Below are 18,495 nucleotides of genomic sequence, written 5' to 3'. Positions count from 1 at the left end.
ATCTAGATGTTGATGACGACAGGGGAGATGAGCACTTCTTAGTGATTTAGGAAACTGTAAGTATAATGCTGATGTATCATACTGTCATACCCCTATGCAGTTCATGAAAACAGTAGTATTCAGGAGATTCAGCATGCTTAGGAACCCCTCCCTCAGCTAGACAATGGTGTTTCTGAGGTCCTGTGTCTTCTGTGGTTCAGGCCTAGATGCCCCCATGAGACTGAATGAGGAGTGCCTCGTCCTCTAGCAGTACCTAGCAGCAGTAGAGCTGGTGCTGTCACAGTGTGGCAGGTTCTGAATGTGTTGTTTGGGTTTGGCTTCTCAAGAAAACCAGAGGGTGGATCTTCTCCTGGTAAGTTCCAGGTGTGCTGAAGTGTACGATGACATCAGGTGAGAGAAATCCATGTCTGCTGAGGTAGTGGCAGTTCTGGGTGGGCTCAGTCTTTGGGATTTACTTGCTGTGGGAGCAGTCCTGGTGAAAGTGTAGTGTCTTTATGCCTCTGAAGTGCCTGACATGTTAGGTACCCAAATGCTTTATATGGGTTATAATTGAAATACTGTTAGTTTTATTTTCATTTTATGGTTCAGGAAACTGAGACATAGTGTTCATGGTGTGGCTCTGTCCAAATGAGGAGGAGAATCAGATTCTTTTAAATTTGACCCACAGATAAATCTCTGTTGAGCATCATTGTATTAGGACTGTTGTATGAGATTTTTCTTCACTAGTTGTGTACTTGAGCATGGCTTCATGATTTTATGCAGACTGATGTGTATCTCTTGTGAGCCTTGAAGAGTCACTGATTTTAGCAGCATAAACTCTCCCTGTTTTTTCTATGGTATGTTGTACAGTGGTGGAATAGGAGCCAGCAGTTGCATCACTAGGTGGAAAAGAAGATTACTGTCACTGGCACCCTAAGACTTGGGCAGCAAATGAATTCTAAGCATACAGAAGTACAGTTTTGGGGCCAGTATGTTGTTCACATAAGTGAGTGCATGAAAGATGTTAGTGATGATTGATCCTCTACTTATGAATTATGAAAATTATGAATGATCTTCCAATTTGTGTTAAACACATGATAAATAACTTAATGTTTTCTTTTTAGTTGATGTCCATCACCATATTAGGTGTTTCTGCTTGGCTGAGAGACTACCTGAATAATGTTCTCACTTTAACCGCAGAAACAAGGTAAAGCTTTAGTTACACTTTTAATCTGTGTGGGTTACTGATTGGGGTAGATGTTGTTCATTATATGTGGCAAGCTTCTTAATTAGGATTTATAGAATTGGGAATCTTTCAGTTAAACTAATCATTGTTTTATTGGAAGGTGCATTTTTTGCCACAGTTTTGGGCATCAGGTGAAATTAGAAAAAGGGGAAAGATAAGGTTTCAATCCTCTGTCTTTCTCTTCTGACAGGGATCAATTTTTGGCTGGTTGACAACATGTAATCATATTATATTACTATTTAGTTTTAAATACTTAATTCAGTCCAGAGATTTAGAAATTCTATTAATTTTATTACAGCAGTGCTTATGAGCCCTGGTGATAAAACAGGGTCTCATTGTGCTGCACACTCTACAAATGCAGGGCATGAAGATTACCTTCGCTCCAGAGAGGTTTTGGACAGTGCAATTTTTGTTACCCAAATGTAGTATTTGACTTTAAAACGATGTTGAAGAGATTTTTTGTGAAATGCGTGAGGTGCTGGAAAGAAAGTATCTGCTAATCGACCATTTTCTTCTTAATGACTGTATTTTTTTCTTTTGTATCTTTTTTTGTGATTGTGCTTTTTTTGAGGACTGTTCTGATTGGTTTTTAGGGTGGAGGAGGCTGTCATTTTGACTTACTTTCCTGTGGTCCACCCAGTTATGATTGCAGTCTGCTGTTTCCTCATCATAGTTGGAATGCTGGGATACTGTGGAACAGTGAAAAGAAATCTGTTGCTCCTTGTCTGGGTATGTTTCATAACTTCTGTTTTGTTTCAGGAGTGTTAGAAAGGTTTTAATCCACAGGCACTAGATAAATACTTATTATTTTTTATTACCCTGTTGAGTTACAGTATTGGTGAGGAATTGCAATTGCAAAGCACACAGTAGGAAATAATTTGTTGCCTAGATTGTGTTATGCTGTGATTGAAAGACAAGCAGTTTCTCAATTGCAAAAATTCACTTCATTTAGTAGAGGAGTTGCTGAAGGGAAAAATAACTCAAACTCTTCAGTACTAGTAATTATAGGGACATGAATCTGAGTACTCTGAAATAAACCCATATGTTACTGTTTTGACTCCTAGCTGTGCAATAGCTACCTAACCTAGACTTTCTGTGTGTAAAGTAACAGCATTTGTAGCTTAAGAGAGTTAATTCTGAGTATGTTCAGAAACTTTGTCTTCTCTTACATGGATGTGGAATTTTGCAGTTGCATTTGATTGTGAGCAAGTTTAAAAATAAATTCCAAGTACCCATCTTTTTCCTTCATTTGGAGAGTATATAACTGAGCTGACAGCAGCTGAAATGGAGCAGTCTGTCCTGCACAAAGCTTTGTGTACAGTTTTAACTGTGGTGTGGCTTGAACTGTCAAGGGAGCCAAACACCATGTTCTTTGTCTGGAAGTCAGTGAATTTAAGGACAATTAAAAAAATAGTCAGCCAAAAACAAACAAACAAACAAAAAAATGGTATTCCAACAAGGGCCCATGAAGTTCACACAAATCTTAAAGGATTAGAGTTAAAATTTTTAGACGATTGGCAGTACTGAAATCCAGGAGTGCCATGTATCTATATGCTTCTTAAAAGTGTGGCTGTAGCTTTGCAGAATTGGACTCTGCTCTTTAACATGAGGATAAGCAGGATTCCAAGCACTCTTGTGTGTCCAAGAGAGCAGGAGAAATCCAAGAGAGCAGGAGAAATGGATGTGGAAGAGGTGTATCAGACTTGACTACTGTAATTTAAGTAGGAGAAAGTGGACAGATAGAGCACTTCAGCTCTTGATATTCATCCAGGGTCCCATACAAGTAGAGTTGGGCTCCTGCTGTTTTTTCACTGCACTGTGTGTTGGATTCTCACAGACTGCATTCAGTTGAATTTTTCATGTGGATCTGTGCAGGCTTAAATATGTGACACCTAAATCTCACACATTTTGCACAAAATGGCCATAAAAACACTGTAAGAAATTGGCTGAGATTTATGGAACCTTTGTTTTTCCTCTAATAGAAATATTCTAACTGCAGCATAAACAGTTGCAAAACTGTACTGGGGTTTTGTATTAAAATGTAATTTATTTATTTATGTATGTATGTATTTATTTATTTATTTATGAAGGTTGGAGAAAACTTTATTTGATATTTCCAGATGAATGTCTGCAACAGAAGTGTTCTTTAGTTGCAAGAGGGCAGTGCTGTTTCTCCTTTTGGATATTTTGCTCAGCCTGTATGCAATGTGAAAATTATTCTTTCAAAACTATATTGTGGGGAAAACTCTCATTTAAATCTGAACATGTTAGAGTAACAGACTACTCACACACATTTTTTATTTCTAGATCTTAACATTGCAATGTTAAAATCAATGGAAACAAGTTCTAAAATGATTAGTTATGGGCATGTATTTAAGAGTAATGGATTAATGTAATTTCATACCTTATAATTATTTCGCTAGTAATCTTTCTTACATACTTTAAAAGGGCTTTGTACATATTTTTGTTTCATCTAAATAGTTACAGTATTAAAATATGATAAACTTAGTAAACCTGAGGAGTTTTTGTAAGGGTATAAGATTACTTTCATAATGTGTTCTTTATTTTATAGTGGTGGTAGTTTTTAATACTAATTAAATTAATTAAAAGGTAAAAACAACTACATGATGTAAATCAATGCTACATAGTATCTGGGGAAAGAAAAAGTTATTTTTGGTATAAGCTTAGAAAAAACCCACCTCACTATTTCAAGAGATAATAAAACTAGTTTTGGTCTTCAGTTTATTTACATTGCAAGTGAAAAATAGAAATAATTTATAGCCTTTAATACCATCTGGAAATAAATAATTTGAAGTGTGTTTAGGCAGTCAAATCTAAACTAAATCAAAAGACAAGACATTTCAGTCATTTTATGTTGCAATATTTCATTTTCAGGAGCTTGAGATTTGCTCTTGCTAAAAAAACTGATAAGCAAAACTAAATTATATCTTCCTAAGTATGTCATTGTCTTTGATTGATTGTTAAATAAATGCAGTTATGTTATACCACACAGAAGTTTGCAGACATAAGTCAGTGCTTCATTCATCAGACTGATCAGAAAACTGATGGATCAACAAAATGAGCTTTTGTTCAACCAGATGAATTAAAGAAAAGAACCTTCATGTAAAACATTAACAGCCTCTTCAATCATGCTTTTAGTCTTCTTTTTGAAGTACACGAAAGCCATAATGATGGCACGCACAGATACTTGGATACAAGTCTTGACATTCCTGGCAGCACGCTCATTGCTAGTGCTGATGTTAATTGAAATGGATTTTTGGAAAATGTAATAAAGTGCAAAGACAATCAAATAGATATGGTGTTGGTTTTAATACATTCAAATACATAATTTTCATTTGTTTTTGAAATTCTGTCTTGAAATCTTTCTGTCTTCACATGGGGGCATAAGTATACATCAAACTCGTGTTTGCTCAGCTTAATAGTAGGAAAATGTAAAACCTCAGTCTTCTGAGGCGCATGCTCTGGACTTTCTGTAGAACCACCATTTTAAAGCTGTGACAATTTCATTTTCATCACTTCAGAAATACGTCCTGAAGGGTAGTTGGTTTGAAGAGTCCATGTGCATCTTGAGTTTCTGTATTATTTTTGTGTGATTGATCACTATCTTCATGTAGAAGTAGCTATGATGCCAGCCTAAAGTGGAAGATCTGAGCTCTTCCAAGTCACTGACTTGGGTGGATGACAAGTACAAGGATGGCAGAGTAGAGTCCTGGTTTTATGGTGGTTGATATAGTTCTTTCAACAAGATTTGTTCTGTATTTGAAAAAAAAATACTTTGCCTCTCTTCTGAGACTCTGTTTTGGATTGTTTTCAAAGTTTCTTATGCATATTGTCTAACTGAAAAACACCCAAACCCTAACAAAATTCATATATTCTTTAAGAATAATATCCCTAAGGATATGTGGTGGGTTTTTTTGTTGTTGTTGTTGTTTTTTGTTTGTGTTTTGTTTTTTTTGGGTTTGGTTTGGTTTTTTGTGTTTTTTTGGTTGTGGTTGTTAGTTTTTGGGGTTTTTGGTTTGTTTTGTTTTTTTTTTAGTTCTTGTTTTGTTAATATAACAAAAATAAGCTTTGTTACTTGACAAGAAGAGCTTTATGAAAATCCTACTGGAAAATACTTCTGGCTGAAATTTTCATTGAAAGTTCTTGTATTTTTTACTGTGACTTTTCTGTAACTGCAGCATTCAAACAGCACAGGATTCAAATTTTTCTGTGTATGTTTTCACAAAGGGGAAAACTGTTAGAAATATTTGATGATCAACAAGGCAAATCCTGCTACTGATTTTTATCATAGAGTTGACAGAGTAATAAATATTCTTCAGAGCTAAACATTGTTAGACCCTGTTGGTGTGTGGTTAAATGGCTTATTAATTCAGTTATGGTGGAACCTGCTAATAAATTGGACCCTGTTAGACTAAGCTGTGTATTGAGTTGAAACACAACCAGACAAACCATCATCAGACTACTGGTTTCTGTGAAGTCCGTCTAAAGAATGCGGAGATGCTGTTGACGGTATCACCACCTGTGGAAAATTCTTCTGTCCACATACACCCATTTCAGTCCATGTGGATGCAGAGGTGATAGGGGTGATTAAATTGGGACATCTGGTATGTTGCAAGATACCAATAACTGTTAACATTTTCTTCCTAGACAGCATTGTTACTCTATGTGAAATGTTAGCTGCTATACACTACCACAGCATCAACTATTCTGTAGTACTTATGACTACTATTGGCAGGAATTAATATGAGAGTTTAGTGATAACAAATTTTGTTGTCTGTTTTTTTTCCTCTTTTTATGGCAGCATGTGTTTCTGCAGTAATACATAGTGTAGCTTGCTTGCTCTGTAGTAATAGTGGATATTTATTCCTATCTATGTGGACTCTTAGCACAGTTACAGCTGCTCTAATACCTTGTACTAACATTTGGCACTGGAATTGTTATTTACCAACCAGAAGTATTTCTAAATTATTTAGATACCAAGTCTTGAAGGGAAGAAACAACTAACAAACATACTTGGTGTAAACCCAAGCAGTTTAGTATTAAGCTGGACAGACTGAGTTTGTATTTTGTGGCTTTTATCAACAGCCCATTCACAAATGTAGTATGAATGGGAGGAAGATGGAGAATCACAAGACAGGTTGGCCTACCTTGTTTGAAAGACTGGTTTAAATATGTTTATAATGCTGTAATTCAGGTTTGATAAGAAGCCAATACTTTGCTAAACCTCAGTTTCAGATAGCCAGTGAGTAACTAAGGGGCTGGACATTCAGCTTGCATTCTGAAGTTCTGCTTGCTTCAAGTTCCACTGGTAAGAGAAAATATGCTTCAAGTTCACCAATTCTTATTATACCCCAGTAGTTTCAAATATGAGCAACTTTCTCAAAAAAGAGAGTATTTTTGTTGTTTCTATGTTTCTAACTTTGAATTCAAAGGTAAACTGCTGGAGATGATGCCTGTACTAATTACTATACATCTTTTTGCCTTGAAATGGAGAACAAGTGTCTTTCCTGTTTCGATCAGGATTTTTGAGGTTCAGACAAGCTGTTTGATTTTTGAGATGGATTTTGGTGATGCCAGAGTGTCACCACAGAGCTAAGCCAGGCTTTGCAGGAATGTCTGCTCTCTGTAGGGCTCCCTTCTCCGTGGAGTACATTGGTCCAGGGGTTCAATGCCAACTTTATCTGCCTGTGTAAGCATGGTGTATTTTGTTGACCTTGTCTTGCCGACATACATAAGTCCTTGCTGTGTATGTCCTTAAAAATACTCTTCCAAAAGTAAGTGCTTTGAAACAGTGCCTAATTTCTTTAAATGGGAGAGGGACCCTACAGAGGAGACATGAGCTGCTTGGCCATGTGGGATACTGGGAGTTGTGGAGTGATGAAGGTGCTGCCTGCAGAACACACAGCAAGCACAAACACGAGCAGCTGTGTATTTGAGGAGCATGGGGGAGCATGACAGGAATTGAACCACGGGGGAGTGTCCAGGTCTTCTTGCAAGTACTTGACTTAAATCCAAATGTTTGCTGTGATCATGGTAATGATCTGCTTTCATCCAGGCACTGAGCAGCTGCCTTGAATGCTTGGCAGTGTTGCAGAGGCAGCGCAGCACTATTTGGTGCCGTTACCCAGCAGCTCCGAGTAACAGGAACTGTCTGGCCTCTTGAGGGCAGTTCAGGGAAATGCCTTTGACTCAGGACAGCAGGGTTGGATAGTGCCATTAGGAGGCCATAAATTTTAATTGTTTTCTATGTATTTCTTCAGTAGTGAGGAGACATTTGCTCAATGCTTTAGGAAAAAGGCGCAGGGCTGAAAGGTAGATACCTGTTGACAATAGTAATTTTAAGGTTCCAGTGTTTCTGCATGACATGTGCTGCCTGGACTCTTGTGCTACACTTTTGACTGCAAGCTATACTTTTAGGCTCACCTGATGGGAGGTCACTACTTTGTTCTTGGGGACCTATATCCTGAATGTTCACTGTCTGGGTGTCACTGTTTGGCCTCATGATCCTTTTGGAGCAAGCCTTGTAGCTTTTTTCTTCCTTCTTTCTGTTTCCCCTCATTGCCACTTGTTACACTGTTAATACTGCTTCTTCCCTCCAAGTTTATGAAAATCATTGATGCCCAGGGCAGTAGAGGAGAATGAAACAGTGCCAGAGCTGAAAAGGGCTCCGGAATAATGCTCCCAGGTCAAAAGAGGAGGGAAGATAGTAATAAAAAGGTTGGTGAAATAATGGATGTGGGTACCACAAAGCTATAGAAAAGACAGGGACTGATATGATGGCAGGTTCAAGGCACTGGGGTTGTTGAAGGGTAGAGAGTTGTGAGTGATACCAGGATGGGAATGAGGGCTGCTGCATCTTGACTGAGAAAAGATGGGGAGCTGCTGAGATAATACGTAGTCTTGCTGCCACTGAGTGGTTATTTTTCCCCTCTTCTGTCCTTTCCAGCTTGTCTTTTCTCACTGCTTGTTTGCCCAGGTTTTTTGTCTGCTGAAATGAATAGGAAATGAGAGAAGTTCCTGAGAGCAAGGAAGGAGCATATAAATCCACAAAGCCTAGTCAAAACTCTGTGTCTTGTCTGAGACACAGCCTGGCCTCACTGGTAGGGTGTGCCTTGCTGCTTTTGTTCAGCTGCATTCTTGTTGCCACAAACTGAGTATGGAGCGTCTGTCCTGTCAGGAAAATCAATCTTTTCCTTGTTGAATCATACCTTTTTGCGTGTTTAACCATGAAGACACTTCACTGTGTCCACAGGGGCTGCTGTGTGGGTTTTATATCATAAGAGCACTTCTTCACTCAAAATGTTGATTGTTTGAAATGTCTTGGGGCATACTGAGGCAGAGTCATTGTGTATCAGCACCAAATGAGTCTATTTTACAGGGAAAAAAAAGGGTTTTTTGACTAAGGAAGCGTTTTTATGGTTTGTAATTTCCTTGGTAGGAAGTAAATAGCAGGTAGACAAATGAAGGAACCTGCATTCTGAAAAATCTGTGCAGAATAAAAAACTTTAGGTTTTGTTATTAATCTTATGAAATAGGGGAATAAAAAGGGGAATGGGAATATGACAAGCCGTAAGAAAATCATGGTCTTAATGTCTGTCTTCACCTGTGTCCTGTTTAGTACTTTACCATGACCTTGCAATAACCCTTTTTCTGGGAAGTTCACTGACTTGAGGTAATTGAACCCTTAGCAAATAAATCCCAATAATTGTTTGAAGTGTATATTGCTTATTTCCAAAGTAGTACCAGTTTATATATGTAAGTGAAGATAACCATTAAAGTAAAAGTTTACAACAGGTGAAGAATATCCCACAGAAGAATCAAGGCTGTGAACAAAAATCTAACCATTCATAAATAATTTTATTTAGTTTTAAAAAAGAATGGTAAAAAGAACTTGGATACATACCTTTAAAAACTAGAATGTTCATTGCCATAAATTAATTTAAAAATTAGTTATAAAGTTTTGCAAAAAGGAGGTGGACTTTGCAAAGATCATAGACTTTAAGACATTTTGATAAAAATTTGTGATCTGGGAAACTAAACCCCAAGATAATTGATCATTTTTGTGTGAAATGTATTTATTTTGAAGAAGTGGATGAGATTCCATAGCTTATGTTGCAAGTTGTTGGTTTCAGCTCATTTCCCCGTTGAATTTTGGCTGCATCTCTCATAAATTTCTGTGTTGTCAAGCAAATAAACCAAATTTAAAATCAAAATGACTAATGGCCTGTTAATTCCTACAGGGCAGGGCTGAGGCTACAAGGGAGGGAAGCAGGGGGAAAACTGTGCTGCTGAAGTGGATAAACAGGATGTCAATTTTCCATGCAGCTTGTCTGACTCCGTGTAATGAGTGTTTGCTCCATTTTTGAAAAAGATAGCTGGATTAATCATTAAAATCCCCTTGTGAACTTGTAGACGGACAAAAATAAGGGGAACCATAGCTTCTTAGTTACCAAATGAGGAAGGACTTGTTACATTTTACACAGGACAATTCTGGTTCTTGTTGGTGATCCAGTGGTGATGGTCATCTGAGGTTTCCCAGGGGGCAGAGAGATGGTTGGATAGCTTGCATCTCAGAAGATCAAGGCTGATGCTCTCAGGCTGTTAGCCATTGGGAAATGATATTCATAACTCTTAAAATCTGCTGGCATTTGCTTTACATATCATATACTCTGGTCTTTTAGAGGTTACGATAAGGTCTCGTTCTGCAGCTGCCCTCTTGGAATTTCCTTCAGCCCCTGCCCTTTCCAGAGCTTTCTTCGCATCTAACGCCACATGGAATATGTTGCTCAGAAAGCAGTATGAGGCAGCAAGTCTGAGGAGAATAGAGTTGTTGATCAGCTACTCTTTTGTTTGCTCTGGCATAAGAGCTTTTTTTTTCTTGAATCTGAGGGGGAAAAAATTGGTTTTATATCTTCTGGGAGAATAGTGTTTGGGAGGAAAGTAGTAAAGCCTGAAAAAGATGTTTATGAAGTAAAATACAGGTGATGTGAATGATGATTCCTTAATAAGTACACTGATCCTTTAAAGAAAAGTGCATTTGCTCAGAAAATGAAGGATTTCTACAGTCTTGTAGAAGAGGTTTTCCAAAAGCTCCCCATGCTCTTTCCTTCACTATATTGCAACTTCTGCCTCCAGTAGTTAGCCCCTGCCTGCCACTCCTCTTTGCTTTAATATACAGAACACACTCTTGCTTTCTCACTGTCTGGAAGTCAGTATTTTGACTGTGTTGTGTGATGGGATATATTTGTTCTCTAAGGATTAATTAAGTAGATGGTGAAGTGTCCTCAGCTTGACAGTAGTGAACTAGGAAGCTGTCAGAACAGAAGAGCATGATGCGAGATAAAACTAAAAAGGTCTGAGTAGGGAAAAAGATAAACTAAACCATTCTTGTGCCTTTCTAGTTCTGATGAAATTTGGGTTGACACAGAACTCTGTCTCTCATGTTCATGGCTCTTGCTTCCAAATCACACTTGCAAAATGCAAACAAAACAAACAGTGGTATGAGTGGGCTCAAAAGAGCATGACTGGAGATGTGTTGAGTTTTTGATTCTCCTTGTGCATAGTCTAACAGCACAGTTTTACTGATTTTAGTAGCTGCTTGCTGGTGAAGCATTTCATAAGTCATTGGCAACAAATTACTGAAGCCATCAGTGGCAGATTGAAAAAAACACATGGAAAAAACTCATCACTTCCATAATATACATGGGTACACTCAGCTTTGTAGTACTGTAGCTCTTCTCTGCTTGAGTTGCTTGGCAGCAGAGTGCCATAGTGACTCGGTCACTAAATACCCCAAGTCACCAAATTTCTATTAGAGTTCCTGGTCTTAGCTTTGTTTCTGACAGAATGTTCACACAGGGTTCACAAGGGCATCCTCAAAGGACAGTCATGCAGGTTGTGTGTCTGTGCCAGTGGGATTGGCATGGTGGCTGAAGTAGGGCACTGGCTGCTGACATTGCTCTGGCTCTTGCGCTGAAGGAAACTGCTGTAGGGCACTAGAATTTTAACTCAAGTTTTCCTTTGCTAAATGTAGTTAGAATTCAATATTTCTGTTGTGAAAATTTAAAATGTCTCTCCATGTAGATGGAGAACACATGTATCTGTGTTTTCCCAGTGTTCTCCATCATTCGATTGCCATGTTAGTAACAGAAATAGAAAAATTTTTCACCAGTTCTTTTCATCTGTTGCCTGAAAAGCATAGACAAATTACATTAGGTTATTAATTGCAGGTATAATGTGGTGTATTCAATACAAAATCTCTAGAACTACAGTAAGTTTTATATTAGATATCTGCAAAAGACTGTACTCCATGCTTTGCATCCTTCCCGAAGTTGCCCACAGTTGCAGCAAAAACATCCTGTACTCTGCAGGTTGGAAAGCCATGAGGGAGAGATTTTATGTTGGTAGACACTTCATGTGTGTGCTCTTTGCTATTACTCTGAACAGAATGGGAGTCGTTGGCAAAACACCTTTTAAACAAATGTAAAATGCCTTAGATTAGGTATTGGTGATTTTGTGCTTGCATTTTCTATTTTTGTTTGTATTTTTATCTAAGTGATTGAGATGATCAAGAAAGAAATATGTTCTGGAATATATTTGGTGGTGGTGGACATTAGCTTAGTTTGGTAGAACAAATGTAATACCAAAAAAGCCTATCATGATTTACTTAGGATAAACTAATTTTGTAACTTGTTTTTTAGCCTTAGATGGAGAGATAGGAGGGATATTTTGGGCATATGCCAGAGCATATATGCTCCATGTGTGGAGAACTGGCATACACTGGCATATATGGAACTTAGACCCTCTTGTGGGGTGCCATTGTGGTGTGCAGAAATTTTATTCAGATGAAAATTTTTGATTATATTTACATAGCCTATATAGATATTTTTAAAAATAGGTTTTAATTACTTTGATTTTTTTTAATGCGTATCTGAAAGTACTATGTATGTTTTTTAGTGCTTTATCAGGTTCTGATAGCCTTTATGCAGATAATTATTTGGATTATGACAAAACCTATTCAATACTAGTGTTGGTTATGTTTTGTTCTGGTTTTTGTCTTTATTTTCTTGATGGTTACCTCCCTTCTGTGCCTGAAATTCATCATAATAGGATTTGCATTCACTATCCCCCTTTCTGTCTTATATATGAATTCCCTGTAATGTGAACTTGGGGTTGTTTGACTTGCCCAGGAGCAAGCACTGCTGTGGAGGCTGTTGCAAGTTGCAGTAGGTGACTACAAGCTGGTAGCATCTCTGCACTAGTAAGCAGTATTTCAGTGGTGGGATACCGTGCTGCTGTTGTGTGTGGTTTCTGCATTGGAGGTTTCAGGAGCTGAATGTTGGCTGTGGTCACTTTTGCGGCTGTACCACTTGAAGAGTATTCCAGCAGAACAGGGTCTGGCCATTACGTACAGAATATCTTTACTATCTTTCCTTGACCCTTCATGCCTCTTTACATCTCTGAAACTGTTTTTCACTGTAATGACTTTGTTTCTATTCCCATTTCTTGAATGTTTAGTCTCTTGCCCAAGAAAGGAAGGAGAACATGATTCTCCTGAGCCCTGAGGTCCTTCACCTCTCTTTCAGGATTGATGTGCTAGAAAAACAGTTGTTTAAGCTTCTGCATTCTGTCAGTGCTGCAAATCCAAGTGCAGTGTACCAGGTATTAGATGAAATGTTCCTGTTGGAGAAATACTGCTTTACAGAGTTGCTGCCTTCCTCTCTTCTTCCTCCTTCCCTTCCAGCCTGTGACCTGTGGTAGAGCTGCCTTAGCAAGGAAGTTGCAGGAGACCAGCTCCTGCTAACTGGTAACATCCATTTTACAGTGAAGGGATGCTGAAGTGGAGTATCTTGGCCACAAGCATGAGCAGTAAATGGCTAACGCTTTATTTATTTTAAAGTTGGCAAGTATTTTTACTTTGATTTATTACTCTTTAAGAGAGTGTTTTCTGCCAGCATTTCAGTCACTCAGCTTCTCTCAAGGAGGCAACATTTTAGGTTTTTCACAGTTTTGCTGGAGGAAATCCTTCAGTGAAAGTGATGGGTTTGTAACAGTATCAAGGCACCACTCCAATTTTCTGAGTACTTCACATAGTTAGACTAAGGAGAGAATGATAGTGATTAGCAATTGCCTACAAAAGGGAAATGTTAAAAGTCTGTAGGATTTGCCTTGGAATGTTAAAGGGTCTGTAGTTCTTAAAACAATCACAACTGTGCTTTTATTTTATCATAGCTTGTAGATGTCTTTGCAAAACTGTTCACTCCCGTATGTGCCTTCCCCTTCTTACCCTCTCTCTGCCAAGAAAAGAAAATAAGAAAGAAATGAAGAAACAGTAGAAAATATCTCAGCAATGGCCAAGAATACTCTGAGGGAGATGTTCTGTAAAAGGCACTATCAGGGACCTCCTGGCGCAGTTTTGAGTGTGATATACAGCCATGTTCTTCAGTAAGTTACTCATCTTTGCGACATGTAGCCACTCAGCCCACAGGAAGAGATGTTAATCCTGTTTCAAAACCAAGCCCCTGTTTCTGGCAAGAGCCAGAAGCACGGAAATGCAGGAAGATGCATTTAGCATTCAGATTCTTGTGGGAATTTAACTGGGGTCAAGGAATAAGCATTGAAGCCAGTAGTAATTTCTAGATTTGGAAGATGGAAATTAGGGGTAATACATTTAAAGTAATGGTTAGAGGATTTTTTTTCCCCCCAGAAATCTTATATAAGAAGTATTTGTTTTGCAAGCCATTATATAGAGAGAGGTATAATACTCTCCTTCAGTAGCAGAGAGGAACAAACTCTGATGTGCAAGTTCGGTGTGTCTTCAGTTACTCAGTTCAGAGCATGACCTTTCATGTGTGTAAACTCATTGTTTTCTCTTTTATGTTATGGGCAGAGATGGGTTTTCTTAGGACAGAAGGCTTGATTCTACAGTGCCCTGATGTGTCTAGATGTAGCTAGTCAGGAGTGCTCAGTGCCTGGCAGAGCCAGAAGTGGTTTATGAGTGAATCTGGCTCTATCTTGGGCTGTATTCAGTAACAGGAGAAAATCTTGGTTTTGGCTATTCTGTCTCCTACCACTGTCGCAAACACTCTTAACTTACATACTGAGAAAGATGGGGAAGTTTCAAGTGTTAAACTTGATGAATGAATTAAATGTGGCAAAGAGCTGCAAATTAGGAGTTTTGCAGAGAATGCCATATGTACACCCCCAGATGTATTGCTTTCACCACAATCAGTGATTTTTGCATAAGATTCAGAGGTGGCAGAAAGTCCCAGGCTTGTTATTCAGTTAGAGTATAAGCCCACTGAATTTTCTTTTGACAGCATAGAAGTGAAACGCACTTTTTGTTGAAACATTTAGTTGTTCTCCCTCTCAAAAATGTTGGTATTACTCACAATGCCCTTAAACATTTTTTATTATAATTATTAACCAGAAGAGCATTTGGCACTAAAGCATGTGGTGTTCTTTCCTGCTTTCAAAGTGAATACTTAGAAAAGTAGATTTCCATGTGTGTTTTTTTTTAAAGAATCCTTTGCATAGCTACTAGACACTGTGGCCTAGTAGATACATTTCACAGAAGTTCAGAAATTTATGCTTTAGAGAAAGCACCATTGTTCTTGGAAGGTGTGACTCGTGTTTTTCCTTTTTTGCACCTTTGGAGGATGAACATTTTGGTTATTGAAGACCTGTACTGGAGCTCTGTGTGTGCTTACAGTGTTGATTTGTAAGGAAGTGCAGTGTGTTGCTCAGCTGTAAGGACTGTAAAGATGCAATGTAATGTGATGAAGACTAGTAAAACAGGAATCCTTTTTGCAGGGGAGGGTATGGATACAGGTTTCTCCTGAAAATTAACATGAGCATTTTTACACACACTTCTTATATAGCACTTCCTATGCATCTACATGTCTAATTTGGGGAGTTATATATGGTGAGCAAGTAGAGATTAAGGCAAGACCGATAGCTGCCAAGGTACCTGTGAATTACTCAGTTCCAGACCAGATGAATGGAAAAGGTGTTATGTAGATGGCTGTTAAAGCCTAACATTTGTGGATTTATACATTGTTTTAAACAGAGTAAATGCATCTTATTAACCCATTAATAGAAAAAAAAATCACTTACCATAAGTACATATTTTTTGTCCTAGATAGATTCCAGAATGAAATAACTAAATTAGAAGCCATTTGGCATGTATCCTACTGATGGAATTATATATTTATTCTATTTTATATTGTTATGGTGTTTCTTTGATTTTCAAATTAAGTTAAAATCCATGAAGATGGTAACTTTAAAGTCTTGTGTGCTGAGTCCACTGACATGGAAGAAGGTTTGGAGTCAAGAATGAATGAGAGTATACTGCTGCTTTAAATAAAAGATAAAAGGGTTGTTTTTAATAGGGAACACCAGTTAAAACAGCCTTTAATTCCATGTAGCTTTATCGTGCAGTTCAGAAAGGGTTTGTTGATGCTATGTAGAAGCATCAACAAACTCCTGTTCTTTTTAATTGCAACAACCAGTTTTTCTTAAGCATCATTACCAAGGTCTGTACTTCTTCATTTACACTTGCATTTCCTATTTCTAAATAGTTCATGGGTTATACCTTCTAATAGTAAAATATGTTTCAATTAATCTCTAAATATTTGTACAGTTAGACCTGACCTCATACCCCTAAATCACTTTGATAAGAATGTAGTTTTCAAGAAAGAAATGTCCCATGATTTCAGCTTTTATAGTTTGCTGCCTCAATCTTTCATATTTTGGTTACAAAAATGTATTTCTGTTTCCATGTCTTAAATCATGTGAAATTTTAGTATTTTTAGTATTTTTAGTATTTTCAGATGCTCTTTAAGTTTGAAAAAAAGACTTAACAATATTAAACTTAGAAAACTTTTTTTTCATTTCAAAGAGGATAAAAAATAGCTAAGACCATTCTATTTTCTGCAGTATTTTGGAAGCTTGCTTGTAATATTCTGCATTGAACTGGCCTGTGGTGTTTGGACCTACGAGCAGGAAATAACGGTGAGTCAGAAAAGGAGGCTGCATTTTTTCAGCAGAAGAAAACTAAGTTTTCTATTAGCTAGCTGTTTTTTAAATGCTGTAGTATTTATCTCTGTTTATTATTCTGACAGTTTAATTTCAACTGATTGCCTTCATTTTAAACAGAGAATTCTCCTAGGAAAGCTTGTTTGTCTGTCTGGAAGGCCCTGTCTGGGTTTCCCCTTACCCCCTCTATATTTGAGAGCCAAATCCTTCATCCCCTCATTTAAGAACTTAATTTTTTTGTTAATTCTTGCTCAGGCAGGTTTTCATTGAAGTCTTTGATATTTTTAGCATAAATTATGAATTTCAGGCTTAAATAAGGATTTTGAGAGATGAGACAAGAGAATTTGAAGGGATTTTGTCACAAAAGTTCTTTGCATTTTAAAGTGTACTACGTTATGAACAGACAGCATGTTCTTTCCATTGAGACTTGCTGTCTGCTAAAATCTGCACACTGCCTCCACAAGCTATAAATGCCAGTTTTAAGCAAAACATGTCTTGACTATAAAACACTTTTCTGTAAACTTGTGCAGAGGTTTTATCTCTGTCTAGTTTTTGTAGCTACACCAACCTTTAATTTTCAAACTTGTAGCCATCATGTAAGATAATAGGTAAGTGGTGAGCAAATTAAACTGAAACATAACTGGTGGCTGCTATATCCTTACATCTTGTACTCAGTCTGGTACATTTTTATGAATAGAAGAACAAATATTTTTCTCTCAACTGCCAAGATATGCCCAATATAATGGTCTTTCCAACAGTGAATGACAATTATATTGCAGCAAGATGTGAGGTAGCTTCCTTGATATTTACACAGTACTTGGACCAAAGGAATTTCTGGCAGATTTGAAGTCTGAAGTTACACAGCAGGACTTTGCATCAGAATTCATTCCCTTGCAGTACAGATTTGAGAGAGTTGTTCTAATATAATAGAGATTAAGGCTATTCCTTTGCTTTAAATGTCAGCTTGCGTTGATTCATTTTAAAATTGGGAGTACAGACGAGGCATTCTTCATGTTATGGGCACAGCTGCCCGCTGCAGGGATTTTGCCAAGGATGATTGTTACACCTAATATCCATGGTTTCACAAAAATCTTTTCAGTGGAAGCTGCCTGAAATAACATAGCCTTCACAGCACTGGAACATCCTTTTTCAGCCTTCACTATTTAGTTAGAAAACGTGAAGTTGTGGTGCTTTTTAGTCTGACCCCCAAGCTTTTGGCAATCTGCTATTCTACTGAAACCAAACCAAACCTGTGACAGTTTGATAAAGACTGGTATAGCCCTACCATATGTTATGTCATTGGTCATGCTGTTTCCCTTCAGAAGAAAACATGTCTGTCCCTTCAGCCCTTTGCTAGAGTAAGCAGCACTGAATTCCATGTCTGCATTTTCTGCAGTGGGTCACAGCAAATGCAGTTTCTCCTTTTTTGCTTTTCTTTGTCTCTTTTCTTCTCTTCCTGTATATATATATATATATATATATATATATATATTTTTATTCCTCATCTACAGAAATACTGGTTTGGGTTGGGTTTTTTGGTTGCTGTTTCTTTGTTGTTTCCTCTTTCCATCTGATTTCTTACTATTATTCCCTTTGTCCTAACACTACTGCTCTTCATGCGATGAGGTGGGTTTCCTGCTTCTGAGAACCATGGTAAATGTGGCAGACTTGAATAGAATAGTTATTTTTCAGTGGTTCTTCCATACCTGTGCAGGTCATTCCCTAGAATGTGCTTCCTCTTACTGGATAAAGATAAGATGATTCCCTCTTAAAACCGTAGAGTTGTCTTGATGTCATATTGGTTTCAGTGTAGCATTAAATCACATGAGCCCCTGGTGGGTTTCAGAGATCAGTTGGCATTAGTGTAGGTGGGTGTGTAGTGTAGTGTGGGTGATGTTGTCAGAAATGTCACTGAGGCATAACTGCCTCTGCTGATGCAGTTTGGGCTTTCCTTGGTAATTGGACAAGTTGCTCAAAGAGTCCTTGCATAAACAACTTTCCTTCCAGCTCATGATAGCTCTCAGCATGTAGTGTGCCTCATGACTAACTTATTCCACCTACAAGATTGAAAAGCCAGTGTGGGTCCTTAGCTTATTTAGTCATTGATCAAGCTTTGATAGTCATTAGAAAAATAATAATGAGTAATTAGATCTCAGTGGCAGACTGAGCTTTATAGAACTTAGGTTGAAATCAAACTAGCACCTCTAGTTTTT

General features: G+C 37.7%; 1 protein-coding gene across 5 annotated transcripts in view; it reads left to right on the top strand.

Moving 5' to 3' along the window:
* TSPAN12 (tetraspanin 12) overlaps nt 1-18,495 on the top strand; it is a 40,686-nt gene that overhangs the window by 10,956 nt on the left and 11,235 nt on the right. For 2 of the 5 annotated variants that reach the window (XM_005519238.3, XM_014248847.2), the window contains exons 3-5: nt 1,104-1,186; nt 1,819-1,954; nt 16,184-16,258. The exons of 1 other annotated variant lie outside the window; for it this stretch is intronic. In XM_005519238.3, the coding sequence (XP_005519295.1) occupies nt 1,104-1,186; nt 1,819-1,954; nt 16,184-16,258 (294 nt within the window). The remainder of the gene's footprint in view (nt 1-1,103; nt 1,187-1,818; nt 1,955-16,183; nt 16,259-18,495) is intronic. 2 more of the 5 variants (XM_014248849.2, XM_088055646.1) reach the window with 2 other exon arrangements.

The sequence above is a fragment of the Pseudopodoces humilis genome, chromosome 5, assembly GCF_049639895.1.
Source record: "Pseudopodoces humilis isolate 2021_Gansu_Grassland_sample_001 chromosome 5, ASM4963989v1, whole genome shotgun sequence".
Lineage (NCBI taxonomy): Eukaryota > Metazoa > Chordata > Aves > Passeriformes > Paridae > Pseudopodoces > Pseudopodoces humilis.
This window is presented reverse-complemented; position numbering and strand designations above follow the sequence as displayed.